This window comes from Ictidomys tridecemlineatus, chromosome 15 (assembly GCF_052094955.1).
Source record: "Ictidomys tridecemlineatus isolate mIctTri1 chromosome 15, mIctTri1.hap1, whole genome shotgun sequence".
Taxonomy (NCBI): Eukaryota; Metazoa; Chordata; class Mammalia; order Rodentia; family Sciuridae; genus Ictidomys; species Ictidomys tridecemlineatus.
Genome location: NC_135491.1, coordinates 7,759,012 through 7,779,233, shown reverse-complemented (window position 1 = coordinate 7,779,233; position 20,222 = coordinate 7,759,012). Strand labels below are relative to the sequence as shown.

Below are 20,222 nucleotides of genomic sequence, written 5' to 3'. Positions count from 1 at the left end.
ACCTTGGGCAGGTGATTAACTCTGTGCCTCAGTCTCCTTATCTGTGGAATGGGAATAATAACAGTAGCCATCTCATCACTTCCTTTGAGAAGAACTGCAATCACAGTTGGAATGCAAAACACTGATGTTAAAGCTGGGGAGGGACCCAAAGTCCTGCCTTCCATGTCTCATCCTGTTCCTTAATTTTGCCTCATTACACCTGGGAAGAACCCTGAGTTTCCACAAAATGGTTTGAAATCCACCCCTTTGAAGCAGATCATCTCAGACTGTCTGGCAACACTGGGCTGCTGTGCTTTGTGACAGTGGTTTGCAGACATGTAGCAGCAGCTCTGTCCCCACTGTCCCCTCCTGTCCTCTTTCACTCATCCATGTTGTCTGCTTGCCCCATGATGACATGTGATTTGCTCTGAGCCACATTTATGTAAGTGCTCACCCAGACTGCCAGGAGGTGGCGTGCTGCCTCTTTTCCAGCTGGGGTGACTAAATAAGATAGGCTCTATGACTTGCTTAAGGATATATAGCAGAAAGGAAAGTCATCCCTGTGCCCTCAACTTTCACCTATGTTGTCACTCACTCTCATTTTAGCAGAAAGAGTGCCTGATGGAGTCACAGTTTCTGTCACCCACTTGCTAAGGTTCTTTTGCTCTGAACATGAATTCATCCTGTGGAAATGGTAATGATAACCCTCCAAGATTGTTTTGAAAATTGAAAATAATATCTTTAAACCATCTAGTAAACAGGCTGATAAACCAGTGATTGGTTGTTATTCTAGATTAGCCCACCTCCCTTCCTTCCTTTCTTTTTTTTTTTTTAAACAAAGGATGGAACCCAGAGGTGTTTTACCACTGAGCTACATCCTCAGCCCTTTTTTATCTTTATTTTGATATAGGGTCTTGCCAAGTTGCTTAGAGCCTTGCTAAATTGCTGAGGCTGACCTCAAACTTGTTATGCTCGAATTCGAGACCCCCAAAAGATCACCAGAGATCAAGATCGATGAAAACAGCAAAGAGGTGTTTATTGTGAACTAGCTCGGTCCTCCACGCACACACAGCAACTGGTGACGCTGAGAGGCCCCAAGCCCAGGGTTTGCAGCAGTTTTATACATTCTTTGGAGAAGGCAGGGACCCCCACATACATCATAGCATCTCTTAGTAAATCATCACACACCGTGGGAAAATCAAACAACTACTCTAAAACATGATTAGCACATTCACTGGCTGGAACAAGTTGGGTAAGGGTGATTGGTTACTACAAGAGGGGAATTCATTTGAACTGATTGATTTAAGCCAAGAGGGGTGTTCATGCTGAATTACATGGTTTCCCAACACCATAAACTACTGGGAGGGTCATCTGGCATCCCAGGTATTTCCCTGTCTCATGCTGATTGGTGGCTGCTAGGGAGATTGCTCTGGATCCCCACCTAGCCTGACTGAGTCAGGGACACCTATTATTTGTAGATAAACAACTTAGCAGGGTGGGAATGTGCCTAGGAGTGCTCTGTGGGTCTTTCCAAGGACAAAGGTCATGTCCCTTCCTTGGACAGGCTTTGCTCTGAGGTAGAGGCTGGTTTTTCACTTGCAATTCTCCCGCCTCAGCCTCCCAGGTCTCTGAGATTGCAGGAATGCACCAACATGCCCAGCTGTCCTTTTTTTGAAAGACTGAAGCTTTGGGCTGATGTTTGAGTGGAGTTTGGTGATGCAGCATGGAGAGGGGCTTCTGCTATTTGTCAGACCAAGTCAATCTCTTAAATACCAGCCCTACACCAGAAATACACCGTGTGGTGCACTGGGGCAGCCTGAAGTTCTGCTGCGAGTGATCCAGTGGGGGGGGGCGGGGGTCCTGTGAACCGAACGTTCTCCTGGACATACGGGGCAGAGCATGGCACTGAGGCGCATGGGAAGCAAGAGGGAGGCAGCAAAGTGTGAGGAGACCCTGGCCAAACCTGAAGAGCTCTGGGAGCCGTGGTCGGGTGGCCCCTCTACCCCTCACACACCTGAGTCCCAGCCTCACCTGCTGCCTGTTTTCTTCTGCCACTCCAGGAAAGGGAGGAAGGGAGTGGGTGTGAAGGGGCCATCTGGGTGGCAGAATACTTGTCATGGCGGTGTAGTGAGGGGGTGCCGCTGGTTGGAAGAGAAGCTGACAGGAGACTTTTCAACAAAAAGAACAGAAGGGGCTGGGGACAAGAAAAGCCTTCCAGGGCACACCTCTGTTGGCCTGTGGGCTCCAGCTAGGTCCCACCTCCCAGTCCACTCAGCCATCCCTGGATTAATCCAACAGTGAAGCCAGAGCCCTCGCGGGATGCAGTTACTTCCCCAAAGCCCCAACTCTGAACACGAGAGACCTTGGGGACATTCTAGGTCCAAACCAGACAATCACAAAGGAATCAGTTCAGCAAGAGAGAAAAGCAATTCTAAACAAGTATATATCTCTCCAATGTTAGAGCACCCAAATATAAAAAGCAAATATTAATAGACATTAGTGGAGACATAGACTCCAACACAATAACGGGACTTCAACACTGCATTTTCAGCAAGGGGCTGATCATCCATACATAAAATCAACAAACAACCAGCAGAATTAAGTAGCACCCTAGACCAAATGGATCTAACACACAGCTACAGAATGTTTCATCCGATAACTACAGAAAGCATTCTTCTCCCCAGCGCATGGAACATTATCTAGGATAGATTACAATGTAGGCCACAAAACAAGTCTCAACAAAATTTAAAAATTGTAATCATAGTGCTCCTGACTTCACGGGCTCTTATGCTATCAAAAGAATAAAAGCACAACTGGAATCTCAGCACTACAATCAATCAATCAATAAAGCACAATTGAGGAATGAGACTGACTCTTTATTCTTATGCTTGTGCCAAAAGAGGCAGCACACAGTGGACAGAAATCGTGGGCTGAATTGAAGGACAAAGGAATACAGCTCTTTTGGCATCCAGGGTTGGCAGGGACCCCATCTCTTGATGTCACATGGAGTGTTAGTTACACCCAGGTGCTACATCATGCGTCTTTGCAGGTCACACATCTCATCATCATCTTAAGACCACACTCAAGAGTGTGACTTTTATTTCGGTAAGAGAGGTAATCACATGTTATAGTTAAAGCTTCGTCCCTGGGTTTCATAAACTGACTTCCAGACCACTCACGTATAATCGAATCAAGCCTTTATTGAAGCACACCGGTGGCGGCTGACCAGAACATAAAGCTGTTCCCCTGATCAACCCCGAATAATTGCAAGGGCACTCCTTATAATCCTGAAAACCGCAAAAGGAATGTTCAGGGGGGTCTAGCCAATGCAAGCCAGCCAGGTTACAGAAGCAGGACAGTGCAGTCAAGTGGAGGGAAGCCTTACCAGTCACAGCCCAGTCACCCCAGTTACAGAAACAGAGCACAGTTACTCTAGTTACAGAAACAATGCCCCATTAGGTAGTTTTGTGTTCTTAAAGGTTTCTATAGCAAAAGGAAAAGAATATCTTGCTCCAGTCATGACTCTTCTACTTGGCATGGTTGTTTTACAGAATGAAGTCATAAAACAAAATGGAGTCACATTTGCTCCTACTACCACAATGTGAGTGACTATTCTATGCATCATTTGCCTCTTACCAACAGAAATTTGCCTCTTATCATCTGGGAGAGTCCCTAATATTATTTTCAGAACAGGGAAGACACTGTCCTGTCTCAGTGGATTTCTTAATGACCTTATTTTTCTTGGCCCTGGCTTCTCGGTGTCCCCATTGACCAGAGGCTTTGAAGGCTGTGCTGACTTCCCAGCCTCTCATTTCCAGGTGTTATCTTAGCTCTATGTCCATGAACACTTGTCTACTTTTGAACTCCAAGTTTTTTTGGGTATCTTAGATATATTGATATTGAGGGTCTTTTCTGATCAAAATGCAATAAAGTGAGAAATCAGTGACAAGAACAGTTTTGGATTTTTTACAAATATATGGAAATTAAACATGCCCAACGGCAGGAAACCTGCTTACTCTATCTCCATGTTTCTGGTTCCATTGATAATCCCAAAAGATATAAACATATCACTGCAGTTAGTGTTTCTATGCACGCAACTTTATAACTGTCATCTGAATTACCGTGATGGAAACCTAAGCCTTTTGATGAGATTGGTCAAGAACCACAAGGAGTCACCACACAACACGCAGTCACCCAAAGAGCCATGATCTTGAGAAATGTCATCTTTCACACGTGGAAGCAAACAAAAAGGACTTCTCTCCATTTTCTGAGCAAGTATCAGTGGTTTAATGTACGTGCATAATGATTATCCGAAGTCAGTGGTGTGAGAATGTGCTTCTAGAGAGTCAAATTTGGAATAAAATTTGTAAAACAAATTAGAATGCTCTAAGAGATTCTACACAATTTAATACCTCTGAGAAATTATATGAAAGTGAAATAAATAAACTGTAAAAAGTTAATGTTGATAATTTTACATAGTCCGGGGGGACTAAAAGCCAAAGTAAAACAAAACAAAAATGAAAATCTGACAAGATAAAGTGTATTACAGGGATAGATTATGGGCAGTTGCATGGAGGTGGTCCATAGAGCCGGCCAACATTCACAACCCTTAATCAGATTTTGAAGTACTGCATTATGATGAGTATCTGCTTTTTTCATTTGAAGCATAACTTTTCTTGAAGGATATGTTCACCTTCATTTTCTATGTGGCACTGCTCTCCTTGGAATTCTGTGCTTCAGTACACCCCAACATAGTGCTGCCTGTTCAGCATTCCCATCTTCTGTGCCAGGGTCCATGCTGTCTTGGGCACATGGAAACCCATTGCCCACACACTCATCTACACACCACTACAATGGCAGAAATAATACTGTGGTCAAGCAGCAGCACCATTTTGTGTCTTCTTATCCTTTTGTGCTTGTGATTCTTTTCCAACCTATCTGTAATTTTGCTGGCTTATTCAGACACATAAAGCTGCAACTCATTAAAAGTTCCTGGAATTTAATCAGCTGGAAGGAACATCACTGCAGACAAGTCAATTGTAGACTAAAGTTTTTGCAGCTGCTCTATCACATGGTTAATGAATCCATCTGAATTTTCTTTCAAATGCATTTGGACAGATGGAAAAAAACAAACTTAGTAGGTAACACTTTGAAATTCATCTTCAGAAGCCGGTTTGCACCTAATTCCAAATCTGTCATTACCGTTCAGGAATTCAAATGAAATCCTTTACTTTTTCAGTGTCCACCAAGTCTTAAAATAAGTGTTCATAAAGTGTTTTACTTTTTCCAGTTATTTGTACATAAATGAGAAAGAAGTTCTAGAATTTTTGATCAACCAGGGGAATTTATTGTATATATATGATTTTTCAAAAATGGGATAGTTTTGAAGGTTCCGTGTGTGTAACTAGATTTTATTTCTATTTCTTGGCTTACATTATGTTTTCATATATATGAAAGAGTGTCAGTGATTGTTTAAGTATTTGTATACTATTGTTACCAGTTAGCTGAGGGTTCTTTTGCTCAATTTGGATAGAAATTGTAGAAAGGCAAAATTGTAGAAAGGCTCTGAACTCCGGGAGCCAGTAGCTCTTGGTTCTTATTGTTAGCAGCTCTCCACAGCCAGAGCTAATGGCTCCCAGCAGCTCTCCCGGAGCTCTTGGTCATTCTGGAATTCTTCAGCAGCTCTCTGATGCTACATGTTCTTAGTAGCTTTTAGTGTTACCAGCTTTTGGTGCTACCAAACCTGTCTGCTGTATTTGGGATAGAATTCACAAATAGACAAGCTAAAACCATCTGAAAGAGGCTTCTTTGGGGCTGTGCGGTAGCCCGAGGGCAAGCAATTCACAGCATGTAGATCCAGCTCCGTTTGGTCCTCCAGCAGCATCTTTCCTACACCCATCTTGGTGGCCCTGAACACCTACTTAATTAACATCCTGTCTCTAGGACCTCTGAGTAAAATGAACGTTGTTCTCCTGAGCCCCTTCTCTCTCTTCCTGTAGCCATCCCTGACTGATCATTATGCAACAGAGTGCAAAAAAATTTATTTTTGCAGTATGATGCCATCTATAAAAAGTGAAAGTCCAGGGCTGGGATAGACCACCTGCTTACCATGCATGAGGCACTGGGTTTGACCCTCAGCACCACATAAAATAAAGATATTGTGTCCACCTATAACTAAAAATTAAATAATTTTTTTAAAGTGAAAGTCCATAAACCCTCCAAACATACATACTTCAAAATCAAATTTACACCAACATTAAATTTAAAAAATAAAGGATAATATATAAAACATTTAGAAATGTTAACCCCTTGAGGAAATAAGAAATATATTATACACATTTTAGGTATTCATAGTAATGGCTATTGTATTAATTAAGCTGTTTTGAATATGTATATGGGTTCTTTTCATTTACATTGCATCATATATTGTGTAGGAAATATTTAATGTGGAATTTGGAGGGAAATTTCAATTTTATATTATGGCAAACAATTTTATTTTTTTAATGCTTTTTTTTTTGAGAGAGAGAGAGAGAGAGAATTTCAATATTTATTTTTCAGTTTTCATCGGACACAACATCTTTGTATGTGGTGCTGAGGATGGAACCCAGGCCGCAGGCATGCCAGGCGAGCGCGCTACCGCTTGAGCCACATCCCCAGCCCCATGGCAAACAATTTTAAAACAGCAAACAGATTCCATAACAAACCAAGTGTGTAACAATCCTCAGTGATGTCAGGGCTACAGTATACCCCGCTGCCCTGACAGGCCTGTGCAAAACAGAGGGTGGAGGAGCAGGGGGCACAGTGGCCTCCCCTGAGGCAGCCAGCGTGTCCTCTGGGGTCCTGCTCAGGGTCAGCTTGGATCGAGGGCTGTGATCATTTCCATCAGATGCTTGGAAACTTTTGGTGGCTTTCTAGGTCCTCAAGTTTACTTTCTGAGGCAGTCCAACCAGGGAAAACACAGCCTCAGGGATGACGTAGCACTCCTAATTAATAAACCTAACAGTTAACACCCAGAGACTCACTGTGCCTCTGGGAGAGGATCTGTTGCTCCTCTGGGTGCATCCAAATGATTCCTGGTAAACAAGGTCATTGAGGTAACAGGTGACAGGGTGATCAATGACCCCTGGGAGGAGAGTTCCTGTCATTCTGTCTCTGAAATACAGTCTCTACTGGCCACATGCAGCCTTTCCAAGATGCCTGATTGTGTTGGGGAGGCTGACTGCCTGGAGCAGGGACCCTGCAGCCCTCGGCCTCAGGAGAGAGTAAGGAAGGAAGTCCTTGTCTGCATTCCCATTACCACATCTAAGCTTCTGCACAGAGATTTATTAGATTTATTTTTAGATTTTTACTTTTAATACTTCTGTTATAATGTACATGCATGATCCTTTCTCTTAGTTTCTAACTCTTTTTTGCAGGAGGATATGGGAGATTGAACTCAGGGGCACTCGACCACTCAGTTCACATTCCCAGTCCTATTTTGAATTTTATTTAGAGACAAGGTCTCACTGAGTTGCTTAGTGCCTCGACTTTTGTAGAGGCTGGCTTTAAACTCACAATCCTCTTGCCTCAGCCTCCCTCGCTGCTGGGATTACAGTGTGCACCACCAAACTTGGCTACTTTCTCTCTCTTTTCTTAAATATTTATTTTGGACTTAGTTTGTGGCTCAGGTTTGTGTCTCAGCACCACATAAAAATAAATGAATAACATGAAGGTATTGTGTCCAACTACAACTGAAAACTAAATATTTTTTAAAACAATATTTTTAAAATATTAATTTTTCAGTTGTAGTTGGACACAATACCTTCATTTCACTTATTCATTTTTTTATGTGGTGCTGAGGATCAAACCCAGGGTCTCACATGTGCGAGGCGAGCCCTATACTGCTGAGCCACAAACCCAGCCCAGTTCCTAACGCTTAATTCTCTTTTAATATATGCCTCTGCTATCTCCATTCTTTCATTCCTGTATGTGTTAGTATCTGCTATAACTCTGCATATCTGTCATTGTTTAAATCAATTTAGTTTTGTTGAAAGTCTCTGACACACATTCTTGATGTGCAGATCTTGAATTTTCTTTTAACATATATGTGAAATTTCCATTCAGTTCCATGACAATCTTAGGTCTCCTGTATTGTGTGATCTTTCTCACACTGTCATCTTCATATTCAATGGCTCAATTGATATTTGCTTATATTTCAAATGATTTACATCTAACTTCATTTACTCCTCCTTTTTCTACTCTACTATTGTTTTAGTTTTCAGAGCATATATATGTATATATGAAATATGTAATATAATAAACAATACATATATTACCTTTTAAAAATTAAAGGACATTCATTTCATTAAATGCTATAGTCACTTAGATTAATTTATCATATCATTTCCAATTGAGTGCATAACAACTTTTTATCATATATTCATTCTGAGGTTTGTCTTATTCTATGCTATCTAAATGGTATCCTTCTGAAATGGGTGTTCTGATAATACTTTTGTGACACAATACAGCAATCAAAATGATTTTTATACTGACTTTCTTCCCCATAATCTTGAAAAACTCCTCTCATAAATCAAATAATTTAGTCATTGATCCTGCAGTTGTTCTCCATAAGATTTAATATTTATGAAGAAAGATAGTATTACATTCTTTGCAGTTGTTATAAACTGTACCTTCTCTGTTGACAATAATGGCCCTCTGCAGTCATGAGGAGCAAAAGTAATGAGCACAGATCTTCATTCATATGTGATCTGGAAGGCAAGCTTTCCATGTTAAACCACACGTATGATATCATGGACTCGGTTCATATTTTTACCATAGAAAATAATTTTTTTCTATAGCTATAGCATAAAAATTTTAATTTTTATATATGTTGCATTTTATCACTGCTTTTATATATCTATTGAGGTTGATGATGTATTTATGTCTTTGAGTCTACTATTGTGGGTGATCACAGTAGTCAAGTTTGAACCTGAAACCATTATCACATATTAAAGACAAGGTGCATTTTCAAAAACAACAGTACGGTCACCATAGTCAATCATGGCAAGTATCACAATTTCTTTTTTTTAATATTTTTTAAATTGCAGGTGGACACAATATCTTTATTTTACTTAAGTGGTGCTGAGGATTGATCCCAGGGCCTCACACATGCAAGACCAGCGCTCTACCGCTAAACTCCAGCCCCAGCCCAAGTATCACAATTTCAACTAAGTCAAACTCATAAAACATAAACTGCATAATTGGTGGAAGGCCCAAATGAGCCTGTGGAGGAACAGGACTCCAACACTGTGGGGGCTCAGTAAATAATTTGAGTGCTGCTCCCTTAACAGGATAATGAGTGTGGGATCATTGCAGTACAGATCGTGCCCAAGCAGGGATGGTGGTGGAAGTGCAGCCTGAGATGATCTGAGAATGTTCTCATGGACTTGCTCAGTGTGGAGACACATGTGGAACTGACCACAGGTCCAGGTGGAAATGAAAGACAGTGGTTCAGATGAAGGAATAACTGACTCAGTGGGAGAAAGTATCCGTAAGCAAATGAAATAGCGAAATAGACTCCAGATTCCAAGAAATATGGTTGAGATATTGACCTCTTCAATTTCATATTAACCTGAAAAAATGCCCAGTCATTTCTGCTGCAATAACATTGTTGAATCTACTCATTCTGTTTCCATAAGCACTCAGAAACAATCAGACCAAAGGGTAGATGTTACAAATGTCATAGTCCTCAGGACACAGGGACCTTTGTTTGGATTATCAACCACAGTATGAGTGCTAGTTCTGCGGGACATTCCATGTTATGGGGTTTGTCCAGAGCCCTGTGGGATATTGAGCCTCAATTTAGGCCTCAATTTTGGCCTCAGTTTTCTGCATGTCAGTAGCTCTGCACAAGTTGTGCACAAGTTGTGGTCAGGTGTCTCAGATCACTGCTGTTTGACCCATGTGTTGGGAGAGAGGTGAAAAGTTTCCACGTGGAACACGCTGTCTTGCATGATTGTTTAGCAGTCAGTGACTTGGAGGAAGGGTGTGTGCCATGAAAACTCCAAGGCAGAAGTTCAAGTACACACTGTAGTCTGTCTGTTAGAAGGATCATATTCTTCAGAGAGGCGAGACTACGGAAACACAGGCTGAAGATGAAACACAGTCTGAGGCTCATGCCAGATAACCTGCACACATGCCTTTCACACAGGCTGCATGGCCCCACTCACTATCCTAGAATGCAGTGATGTGGCTTGAGTTCCCCTTCTCTCTCTGCCTACTTCTGTGATCTGTTGCTCCCAGGAATCCCTGGAATCCAGGCTCTGGAACTGTCTAAGTACACCCTGGCATGCAAGAAAACTGTACATTTCACCACCTTTTTTCCTCCTGCAATGTTGGTGTTCTTGCAGAAGTTGTGTCTTAAAAATAATTTTAAGTAATCATTGTTTTTTCATTGTAGGCCTAGTTTACCTCATTACAACTTTTAAGCCATCATTAAGGTAATATTTCTGTGCTGGGCAGGGAGTAGCTCAATGGTACTGCGCCTGCCCAGCATGCTTGAAGACCTGGATTCCATCACCAGCAAAATAATAATAAGATAATGTTTCCGAGGGATACAGTCTTTGGGGTTTTCCTCATCTTTCAGCTGTGCATTGGAGTCCCTGGTAACTCATTCCTCTTCCTGCTGTATATGCACACCTTCTTATTTCAGCATCATGTGAAGAAGATTATGGATCCCATTTTCTCCCTTCTCATGTTGGCCAACACTTTGACAATCACATTCACATTGATACCACATATCATGTCATCCTTTGAAGTAAGATGGTTTTGGGACAATGTTGGTTGTAAAGCAGTCTTGTATACATACAGAGTGACTCGGGGTGTTTCCCTCTGCACCACCTCTCTCCTGAGTGCCTTTCAAGCCATCACTGTCAGTCCCAATAACTCAAAGTGGGCATGGCTTAAATGTAAGCTCTCTACATGGACTTGTCCCTGGTTCCTTTTCTTCTGGATCCTCAACATGCTCATCTACATACGCATCATTGAAACTGTCACAGCCAGGAGCAATTTCACTCTGGTTGGTCATGGCTATGTTGATGCCTACTGTCAAACCAGGCAGTTTGGGAATCAGAACTCAGGGACATATATACTGAGTCTGTTGGTGATTCGAGATCTGGTGTCCGTGCTCCTCATGATAAGCACCAGCCTGTACATGGTGAATCTCCTCTACAGACACCGCAGGAGAGCTCAGCACCTCCACAGTCCCCACGTCTCCTCCCAGACATCTCCTGAACACAAAGCCACTCGCACCATCCTCTTGCTTGTAGGTTGGTTTGTGTTCTTTTATTTCTCAAACAACTGTCTGACTCTTTATTTATTTTATGCACATAAGAAAATTCCAAGCCTGGAGGGGATTAGCACAGTTTTATCATCATGCTACCCAACCATATGCCCGTTTTTGCTGATGAAAAATAATAAAATTGTTTCTCAACTTATTTCATCCTTTTCCTTGACAAGAATAACAGGTTCCCATGGAATATTTAATGGCTTGACTTCCCAAGCTTTAACAGAAGAGAGTCCTTAATGATGTGTAAGGGAAAAGGAGATCCATGTAGTACTTGAGCACTTCAGATGCCACTAGTTTGGGCTCATTTATTCTATAAATCTAAAATGCACTCAAAATAGAAGGCTTAGTTTCAATAAATGTATATATGTATCACTGGAATAGCTTTCACATTGATTACATGTCTGAATTAAGACATTTTGAGTAAAATGAGTATATTTTCTGTATGCTATTAAAACTCTTCTGTTTGCTTTTCCTCTCTTGAAATGCATCAACAAGAAAATGTAAAATTGATTTGGAGTTTGTATCATGCTTCTACTAAAGTGTGCTGGCCTAAGAAACTGCCTGTGTATCCCACCAATGCCCATTGCCCTCCTTACATCTTCCAGGCAAGATATTAGGGCTTGGATGTACTCCAGTGTCCTGAGAGCATAAGACATGATAACCAAGGGACTTAATAGATTCTTCATGGTGCAGGGATCATATCTGTGATGTGAGGAGAGCTCTACAAATAGAGCTGGGGAGGAGAACTGGGAGGCCTAGAGATTCACTCTGAGCATGCAGTGAGTTGCCCTGGGCGTCTCTGATGTCTGCAAAAACCTCTCCACAGTGATGCCCACTCGAATTGGGATGCAGGGCTTCCTATCTGGATGCAGTCTCTCATGTCTGAGCTGACTTGTGTCTTCTCTCAGTCATTCTTCATGAGAGGCAGCAAGCCCCTTTCCATTGCTGTTACCATGGACTTTTTGGAATCTTTGCCCCACACCCACTTTCTTTACTCCCACCTCCCCCACTTGAAGTCCTTGTTCTGTAGAAGCCAGTGCTTTACTCTTGAGAGCCACAACCAAAGGGGCCCCAGCAAACTTCTAGCTGCTGGCTGATGATTGGCTCACAGCGGCCCCAGCAACTTCTAACTGATTGGCTCCTCTGCGGTTATGCTCATTGAGCTATTTCCCCACCCTTTCAGAATGCCAGCTGATGATTGGCTCACAGCGGCCCCAGCAACTTCTACCTGATTGGCTCCTCTGCGGTGATGCTCATAGGGCTGTTTCCCTGCCCTTTCAGACCACGGAGCTGCTCATTGGGGGACTTTTTTGGCTCCGCCCACGCAACCCAGCCAATCAGCCTCAAGAGCAGGAGATTGGGGGTTGGGGGAGAGGCTTGTGGGAAGCCAGTGGTTTCAGTTGGGCTCTGAAGGTTTTTCCCGAGGAGCTGTATTGTTTGGTGTGTGTGGTTCTAAAAATAAAGTTCCTTTCTTTTGACAAGTGGCTCCTAAATTGTGCCCAGCCAGACTGCAGCACTTCACTCAGATCCTCAGAATGTCACACAGGGATTTTTAGATTGAATCCTTTCCTACTTTGTCCACCACCATGGCTCATAGTTCCTTTCCTGCATGAGGGGGCTGAGGAGGCCCTCAGCCTCACCATTTCTACTGATCAAGGTGAGAAAGTGACATGGATCCCTGCAGCCAACTGCACAGCCTGCCTACTGGTGCTGGCTGGGAGGAGTGCAGCTGTGGAGCCACAGAGTGGCAGCCCTGGTGGGTTGGAGCACTGGTGGCTTGTGGCTGTGTGGAACTTGCCATGCCGGTGTGGGGGGCCAGCACCGAGTCAGGGCAAACTGACCCATCATCCCCGGGAAGGTGGCCTGCACACAGTGGGCATGCCCGTTGCAGAAGCTCCTGCCAGAAGCTATCTGTGAAATTCATGGGGACCTTTTTCAGCATCACAGCCAGTGAAGGGGTAGATCTGGTACTGGGAACCTCCCGTGCCTGACCCACCCAGATAGAAGGCCCAAACATAAGTGAACTCCCCCTCAGCTCTGCAGAGGTCTTCTGCAGCACCAGAAATGGGAGTGACCCCCTAGGAACCGAGCAGCCTACCTGCCCTGACATTTATCCTGTTTTGGTAAAGAACTTTCTACAGGAAGCTTTTGATGGATTCCAAAATAAATAAAGCAAGCGCGGGCCCTTTTCTCTGTTAGAAGCTGGACGCATCTGGTCAGCTTCACCCATTGCTGCCCTCACTTTGAAACTACTTTCTGTGTTCTCTGGTTATTCCATGGTATTGCTTTTCTTAGCTTTTATTTCTCAGCCAGCCCATCCCACTGAAGGATAACCATGCCCTCCCATGCAGATGTGGGCAATAAGTGCCCTCAGATAGCACAGCAGCGCCATCTGTTGACATCACCCTCCTGCTTCCTTACCTGCCAAGAGAAAATGGAAGTGGGGCAGACCTAACAAAAGATGGGACTCCAGAACTGATCAAGAACAAGAGCATTAGTGCATTTCCAAGCCCTCATCATAAATTGGGACCAAGTGCTATTTAAACGCCTAGATCAGCAGCTGGGCCCGTAAACCTGCTGTTGGTTCCCTCTTGTGCTGCAAGGGTTCTGCTCTTCAATAAACTCTACTCTACACACACTCATCCTGGTCTGTGGGTTTCATTCTCTGATTAATGAGACAAGAACCCAGAAAGAAGAAGAAATTGAAGATGAGCTGCTGGGTCTGCTGCCACACTTCCTGGCTAAGAGGCCTGCTGCTTGCGCAGACCCACCTGCCCGCACAAGCAGTGGATTGAGTTTCATCTTAAAACTCTAGTTCTATAGGGGCCTCAGAAGAGGGTCCCTAATCTACCCAGCCTCGTATTTTACATATAAACACATGTATGTGAAGGTACCTGTGTGTGTGCATATACCTTACCTCTGTATAGAACTTTATCTGACTTAAGTGATATGTTACAAAGCTGTGGATCTCTTTTGAAAACCACTATTTTTTGTGAGGGTTCCTGGGTTGCTTTTTCTTTCCCTGCCATTCTATCTTGTGTCTGCAGTAGGTGAGCAGGAAGCTGACTTCCATTGAGTGCCTCTTCCCCTCTTCCATGAATCCCTGGAAACTCGGTTCCTGTTTTGTGATATCTGATTTTGTTCATCTTGATAATATTCAAGGGTGACAGAATCCAAACTTAGAGGCAGATTTCACAACACGGTGTGCTTTCAAAACAAATGGAAGACTCACTGCAAAATGCAGTATTTTCTTTATTAATGGAAGCCCATCTTAATAACTAATAGTGAAGACAAAAGGGCTAAGGACGCTCCATGTATTTCCAAGGCATACACAGGCAGAGTTGTAACTCAGGAAGTTGGTTCAGCTTTTGTTGTTGTTGTAAAATGTGTTTCTTGGGGCTGGGGATGTGGCTCAAGCGGTAGCGCGCTCGCCAGGCATGCGTGCAGCCCAGGTTCGATCCTCAGCACCACATACCAACAAAGATGTTGTGTCCGCCAAGAACTAAAAAAAAAAAAAAAAAAAAAATGTGTTTCTTGGACCACTTTTAGGTTCAGGCTCTCCCTTTTACCCTATTCATAAGGATTTACAGCCTCCCCTATCTCAATCTACCGACCCAAATTCAACACTTCTTAAAATGATGGAACATATGTCAACACATTATTATTATCAAAAACCATAGTTCCCTCTTGGTTTTGTTCATTCTAGGACTGTGTGTGCGTGCGTGTGTGTGTGTGTGTGTGTGTGTGTGTGTGTGTGTGAGAGAGAGAGAGAGAGAGAGAGAGAGAGAGAGAGAGAGAGAGAAAGAATGGGGACTGAACCCAGGACCATTCCTTCTCTAAGCTATACCAGCAACCATTTTACGAAATTTTTTTAAATTAATTTATTCATTTATTTAAAGATACTTTATTTACTTTTTTTTAGAGAGAGAGAATTTTAATATTTATTTTTTTTTAGTTTTTGGTGGACACAACATCTTTGTTTTTATGTGGTGCTGAGGATCGAACTCGGGCTGCATGCATGCCAGGCGAGCACGCTACCGCTTGAGCCACATTCCCAGCCCTCAAGATACTTTATTTTCAAAACAGATCACAACATTAACCTTTTGACCTATGCTGACATTGTACAAGCTACCAATGCCAGCTGGGCAGCTGGGGGACATTCTCTAGTAGCTTGTTTGAAAAGTGAATAAAAATCCATACCAAACAAATATTCAATAGTTTCCTTAGGAAGATGGGTCAGTGTGACCCCACCTTCTAATCTTCCCCACGGCTGCATCTGGGCCAACCTACTCTTATGGAGAACTTTCAAAACTAGCAGTTTAGTCCAGTGGTCCCCCAGATCCCTGCAGTGAACAGCTTCAGAGTGACACCTACACTCTGATACTAGTGGAGGTGCTCACAGCCGGGTGACCTTTCATGCTGCTTTCCTGAGCTCAAGGCACAGGCAGAGTGACCACGTCCTGCTCCTCCACTTCGGGTGGGAAGCCTTGGTTCTGACTTTTCTGCCTGCACTGCCGTGTTGGTCATGACATCACCTGATACATGGCCTCTGGAATCCACTGAGAGTAGCAGCAGTGGCAACAGTGTATGTGCCCGTGTTTTCCAAAAGCATCCAATCACCCACATGCATTCTGGGCAGGTCATAGCCCTGGACACTCCAATCAAGGCCACCAGAGGTTGGTCCCCATATGCTGGATGAATAACACTTCTCATCTGGTTGAGGTCTCTTCTGCAACCCCGTCATTCACATAGTAACAAAGGACTGTTCATGTGACTCATCTTCAAGGACAGAGCCTGTCTGTGCTTTTAATACAAATTTTTTTCCCTTTTTTTTTTTTTTTTTTTTTGGTACCAGGGCTTGAAACCAGGGGCACTCAACCATGGCCACATCTCCAGCCCTATTTTGTATTTTATTTAGAGACAAGGTCTCAATGCACTTTGCAGTTGCAGAGGCTGGCTTTGAACTTGCGATTCTCTTGTTTTAGCTTCCCGAACCACTGGGATTACAGGTTTGTGCCAGTCTTTAATGCAGTATTTTTGGCAGTGAGATTAACTGCAAGCATGAGAGCCGAAGCAACAGGATATCTGCCTGGCTCAGCTAGGATCCTCACCCCAGAGTCTGACAGAAAGTACTTGTCCAGGTGTAGGCATCACCCACTGGGGTTTAGTTACACTCACCTGTTCCTTTGTAATCCTACCCCTTCTGCCTTTTTGGATAGAATGATCTAAGAAACAGTGACCCCCCCCCCCAAATAAAATCCCACTTCCAAAAATAAAAGCCCACTTCCAAACAAGCTTGCTCTCTCTCCTCAGCCTCTGGTGACCTTCTCTTGCCCCCTTTGGGGAGCCTAAGGCCAGGAGACAGGGAAGCTGTCCTGAAGCTCATATAAAAGGTATTTTGTGTCACCCCAAATTCACACGAGTGACTTTAGTTCAGCTGCCTGTGCTGGACGGGGGCGGCATGTTGCCACACAGAAAGATGTGCATCATGAGGAGGAAGGAAAAGAGACAAATGGACAGAAGGGCCATGGCAGGAAAGAACATCGAAACCTCCAAAATATGCTAAGGAAGCAAACATCATGGTGGATAATGACATTGAATCTGGAGAGATCTAAAAAAGACTGTTCAGACTGCATTATTTATAGGCAAAGATGTAGAAAAATATTGAAAGCAAAAAGAGAAAGATAACTCATTATGTATAAAGGGTCTTTGAAAAGACTGCAGGTCATTACTCAGCAGAGCCCTAGCTAGGAGGAGAGCAGGGATTGAACGATTAACATGCAGAGTGCATGGTATTGTACCTGGCTCAACAGTCCTTCAAAGAAAAATGTAAGTTCCCATCTTCCAGGTAAAAACAACTGAAGAGATTTGTGATGGTCACAAGAGGTGCTGAAGGAAGGGTTTCAGTGGAAACTAAGAGAAAGTAAACAGTGACAGAAAAATACATGAACAACAAACTCTCAGTGCTCAGCGTAGATGCATGTACGCTGACGCCAGGTGTCCTCTGCAGTGGTCCTTCACGAGCCAACGCCAACGCTATTATACAGCTCTCACTTGTTCTGTGAGTAGTTCTGTTCTGTGTCCCGCACATTCCAGTGTCATTCTGTGAGCTTTCTTCTTTGTACCCAGTCGAGCATGTGCATTTTTCTCCTTCCGATCAGGTCTTCTGTCAACTCAGTGTCAATGCAGAATCCAGAACATTCAAGTGTGATTCAGACCACTGTATGTGCCTCTGTGTTTCCTTAGCTCCTAGGTCCTCAGTGTGCTGATGAGCACTGGCACCTGCATGTGCAGGTGGCTTGAGCAGAGGATGTCATCAAGACTTCATGAGTCATTGTCCGGGCTCCTGTGCAGGTCCAGTTTTGTTCTAGGAGGGCAATGGCATTTCCTACCCTAAATGGAAACAGACCAAACTTTTCTTTATTTTATTTTATTTTATTTTATTTTATTTTATTTTTTATTGTTGGTCGTTCAAAACATTACATAGTTCTTAATATATCATATTTCACAGTTTGATTCAAGCGGGTTATGAACTCCCTACTTTACCCCGTATACAGATTGCTGTATCACATCAGTTACCCTTCATTGATTGACATATTGCCTTTCTAGTGTCTGATGTATTCTGCTGTCAGTCCTATTCTCTACTATCCCCCCTCCCCTCCCCTCCCCTTTTCTCTCTATACCCCTTCTACTGTAAATCATTTCTTCCATTTGTGTTATCTTTTCTTACCCCTCCTTTCCTCTTATATATCATTTTGTATAACCCTGAGGATCGCCTTCCATTTCCATGCAATTTCCCTTCTCACTCTCTTTCCCTCCCACCTCTCATCCCTGTTTAATGTAAATCTTCTTCTCAAGCTCTTCGTCCCTACCCTGTCCTTGTTTCTCCCCTTATATCAAAGGGGTCATTTGGTATTTGTTTTTTAAAGATTGACTAGCTTCACTTAGCATAATCTGCTCTAATGCCATCCATTTCCCTCCAAATTCTATGATTTTGTCATTTTTTAATGCAGAGTAATACTCCATTGTGTATAAATGCCACATTTTTTTATCCATTCATCTATTGAAGGGCATCTAGGCTGATTCCACCATCTTGCTATCGTGAATTGTGCTGCTATTAACATTGATGTAGCAGTGTCCCTGTAGCATGCTCTTATTAGGTCTTTAGGGAATAGACCGAGAAGGGGAATAGCTGGGTCAAATGGTGGTTCCATTCCCAGCTTTCTAAGAAATCTCCATACTGCTTTCCAAATTGGCTGCACCAATTTGCAGTCCCACCAGCAATGAACAAGAGTGCCCTTTTCCCCGCATCCTCTCCAGCACTTATTGTTGTTTGACTTCCTAATGGCTGCCAATATTACTGGAGTGAGATGGTATCTTAGGGTGGTTTGATTTGCATTTCTCTGACTGCTAGCGATGGTGAGCATTTTTTCATGTGCTTATTGATTGATTGTATGTCCTCCTCTGAGAATTGTCTGTTCAGGTCCTTGGCCCATTTATTGATTGGGTTATTTGTTATCTTATTGTCTAATTTTTTGAGTTCTTTGTATATTCTGGTTATTAGGGCTCTATCTGAAGTGTGTGGATTAAAGATTAGTTCCCAGGATGTAGGCTCCCTGTTTATCTCTCTTATTGTTTCTTTTGCTGAGAAAAAACTTTTTAGTTTGAGTAAGTCCCATTTGTTGATTCTAGTTGTTAACTCTTGCACTATGGGTGTCCTATTGAGGAATTTAGGGCCCGATCCCACAGTATGTAGATCATAACCAACTTTTTCTTCTATCAGATGCCGTGTCTCTGATTTAATATCAAGCTCCTTGATCCATTTTGAGTTAACTTTTGTGCATGGCGATAGGGATTCAGATTCATTTTGATGCAAATGGATTTCCAGTTTTCCCAGCACCATTTGTTGAAGATGCTATCCTTCCTCCATTGCATGCTTTTAGCCCCTTTATCAAATATAAGATAGTTGTAGTTTTGTGGATTGGTTACTGTGTCCTCTATTCTGTACCATTGGTCCACCCACCTGTTTTGGTACCAGTACCATGCTGTTTTTGTTACTATTGCTCTGTAGTATAGTTTGAAGTCTGGTATCGCTATACCGCCTGATTCACACTTCCTGCTTAGCATTGTTTTTGCTATTCTGGGTCTTTTATTATTCCATATGAATTTCATGATTCTTTTATCTATTTCTACAAGAAATGCTGTTGGGATTTTCATTGGCATTGCATTGAACTTATAGAGAACTTTTGGTAATATCGCCATTTTGATGATGTTAGTTCTGCCTATCCATGAGCAGGGTATATTTTTCCATCTTCTAAGGTCTTCTTCTATATCTTTCTTTAGGGTTCTGTAATTTTCATTATATAAATCTTTCACCTCTTTTGTTAGGTTGATTCCCAAGTATTTTATTTTTGGGGGGGATATTGTGAATGGAGTAGTTGTCCTCATTTCCGTTTCAGAGGATTTGTTGCTGATATACAGGAATGCCTTTGATTTATGCGTGTTGATCTTATATCCTGCCACTTTGTTGAATTCATTTATTAGCTCTAATAGCTTCTTTGTAGACCCTTTTGGGTCTGCTAGGTATAGAATCTTATCATCTGCAAATAGTGATAATTTAAGTTCTTCTTTTCCTATTTTTATGCCTTTAATTTCTTTCGTCTGTCTAATTGCTCTGGCCAGTGTTTTGAGGACTATGTTGAACAGAAGTGGTGAGAGAGGGCATCCCTGTCTTGTACCAGATCTTAGAGGGAATGCCTTCAATTTTTCTCCATTCAGAATGATGCTGGCCTGTGGCTTATCATAGATTGCTTTTATAATGTTGAGGTATGTTCCAGTTATCCCTAATTTTTCTAGAGTTTTGAACATAAAGGGATGCTGTACTTTGTCGAATGCTTTTTCTGCATCTATCGAGATG

General features: G+C 42.7%; 1 protein-coding gene across 1 annotated transcript; it reads left to right on the top strand.

Annotated features, from left to right (window-relative positions):
* Nucleotides 1–8,271: 8,271 nt before the first annotated feature.
* On the top strand, nt 8,272–13,943 carry LOC101974131 (vomeronasal type-1 receptor 4). Its single transcript, XM_040279678.2, has one exon. The coding sequence runs from the start codon at nt 10,559–10,561 to the stop codon at nt 11,540–11,542; it is 984 nt and encodes a 327-aa protein (XP_040135612.1). The 5' UTR covers nt 8,272–10,558; the 3' UTR covers nt 11,543–13,943.
* The last annotated feature ends 6,279 nt before the right edge of the window (nt 13,944–20,222 follow it).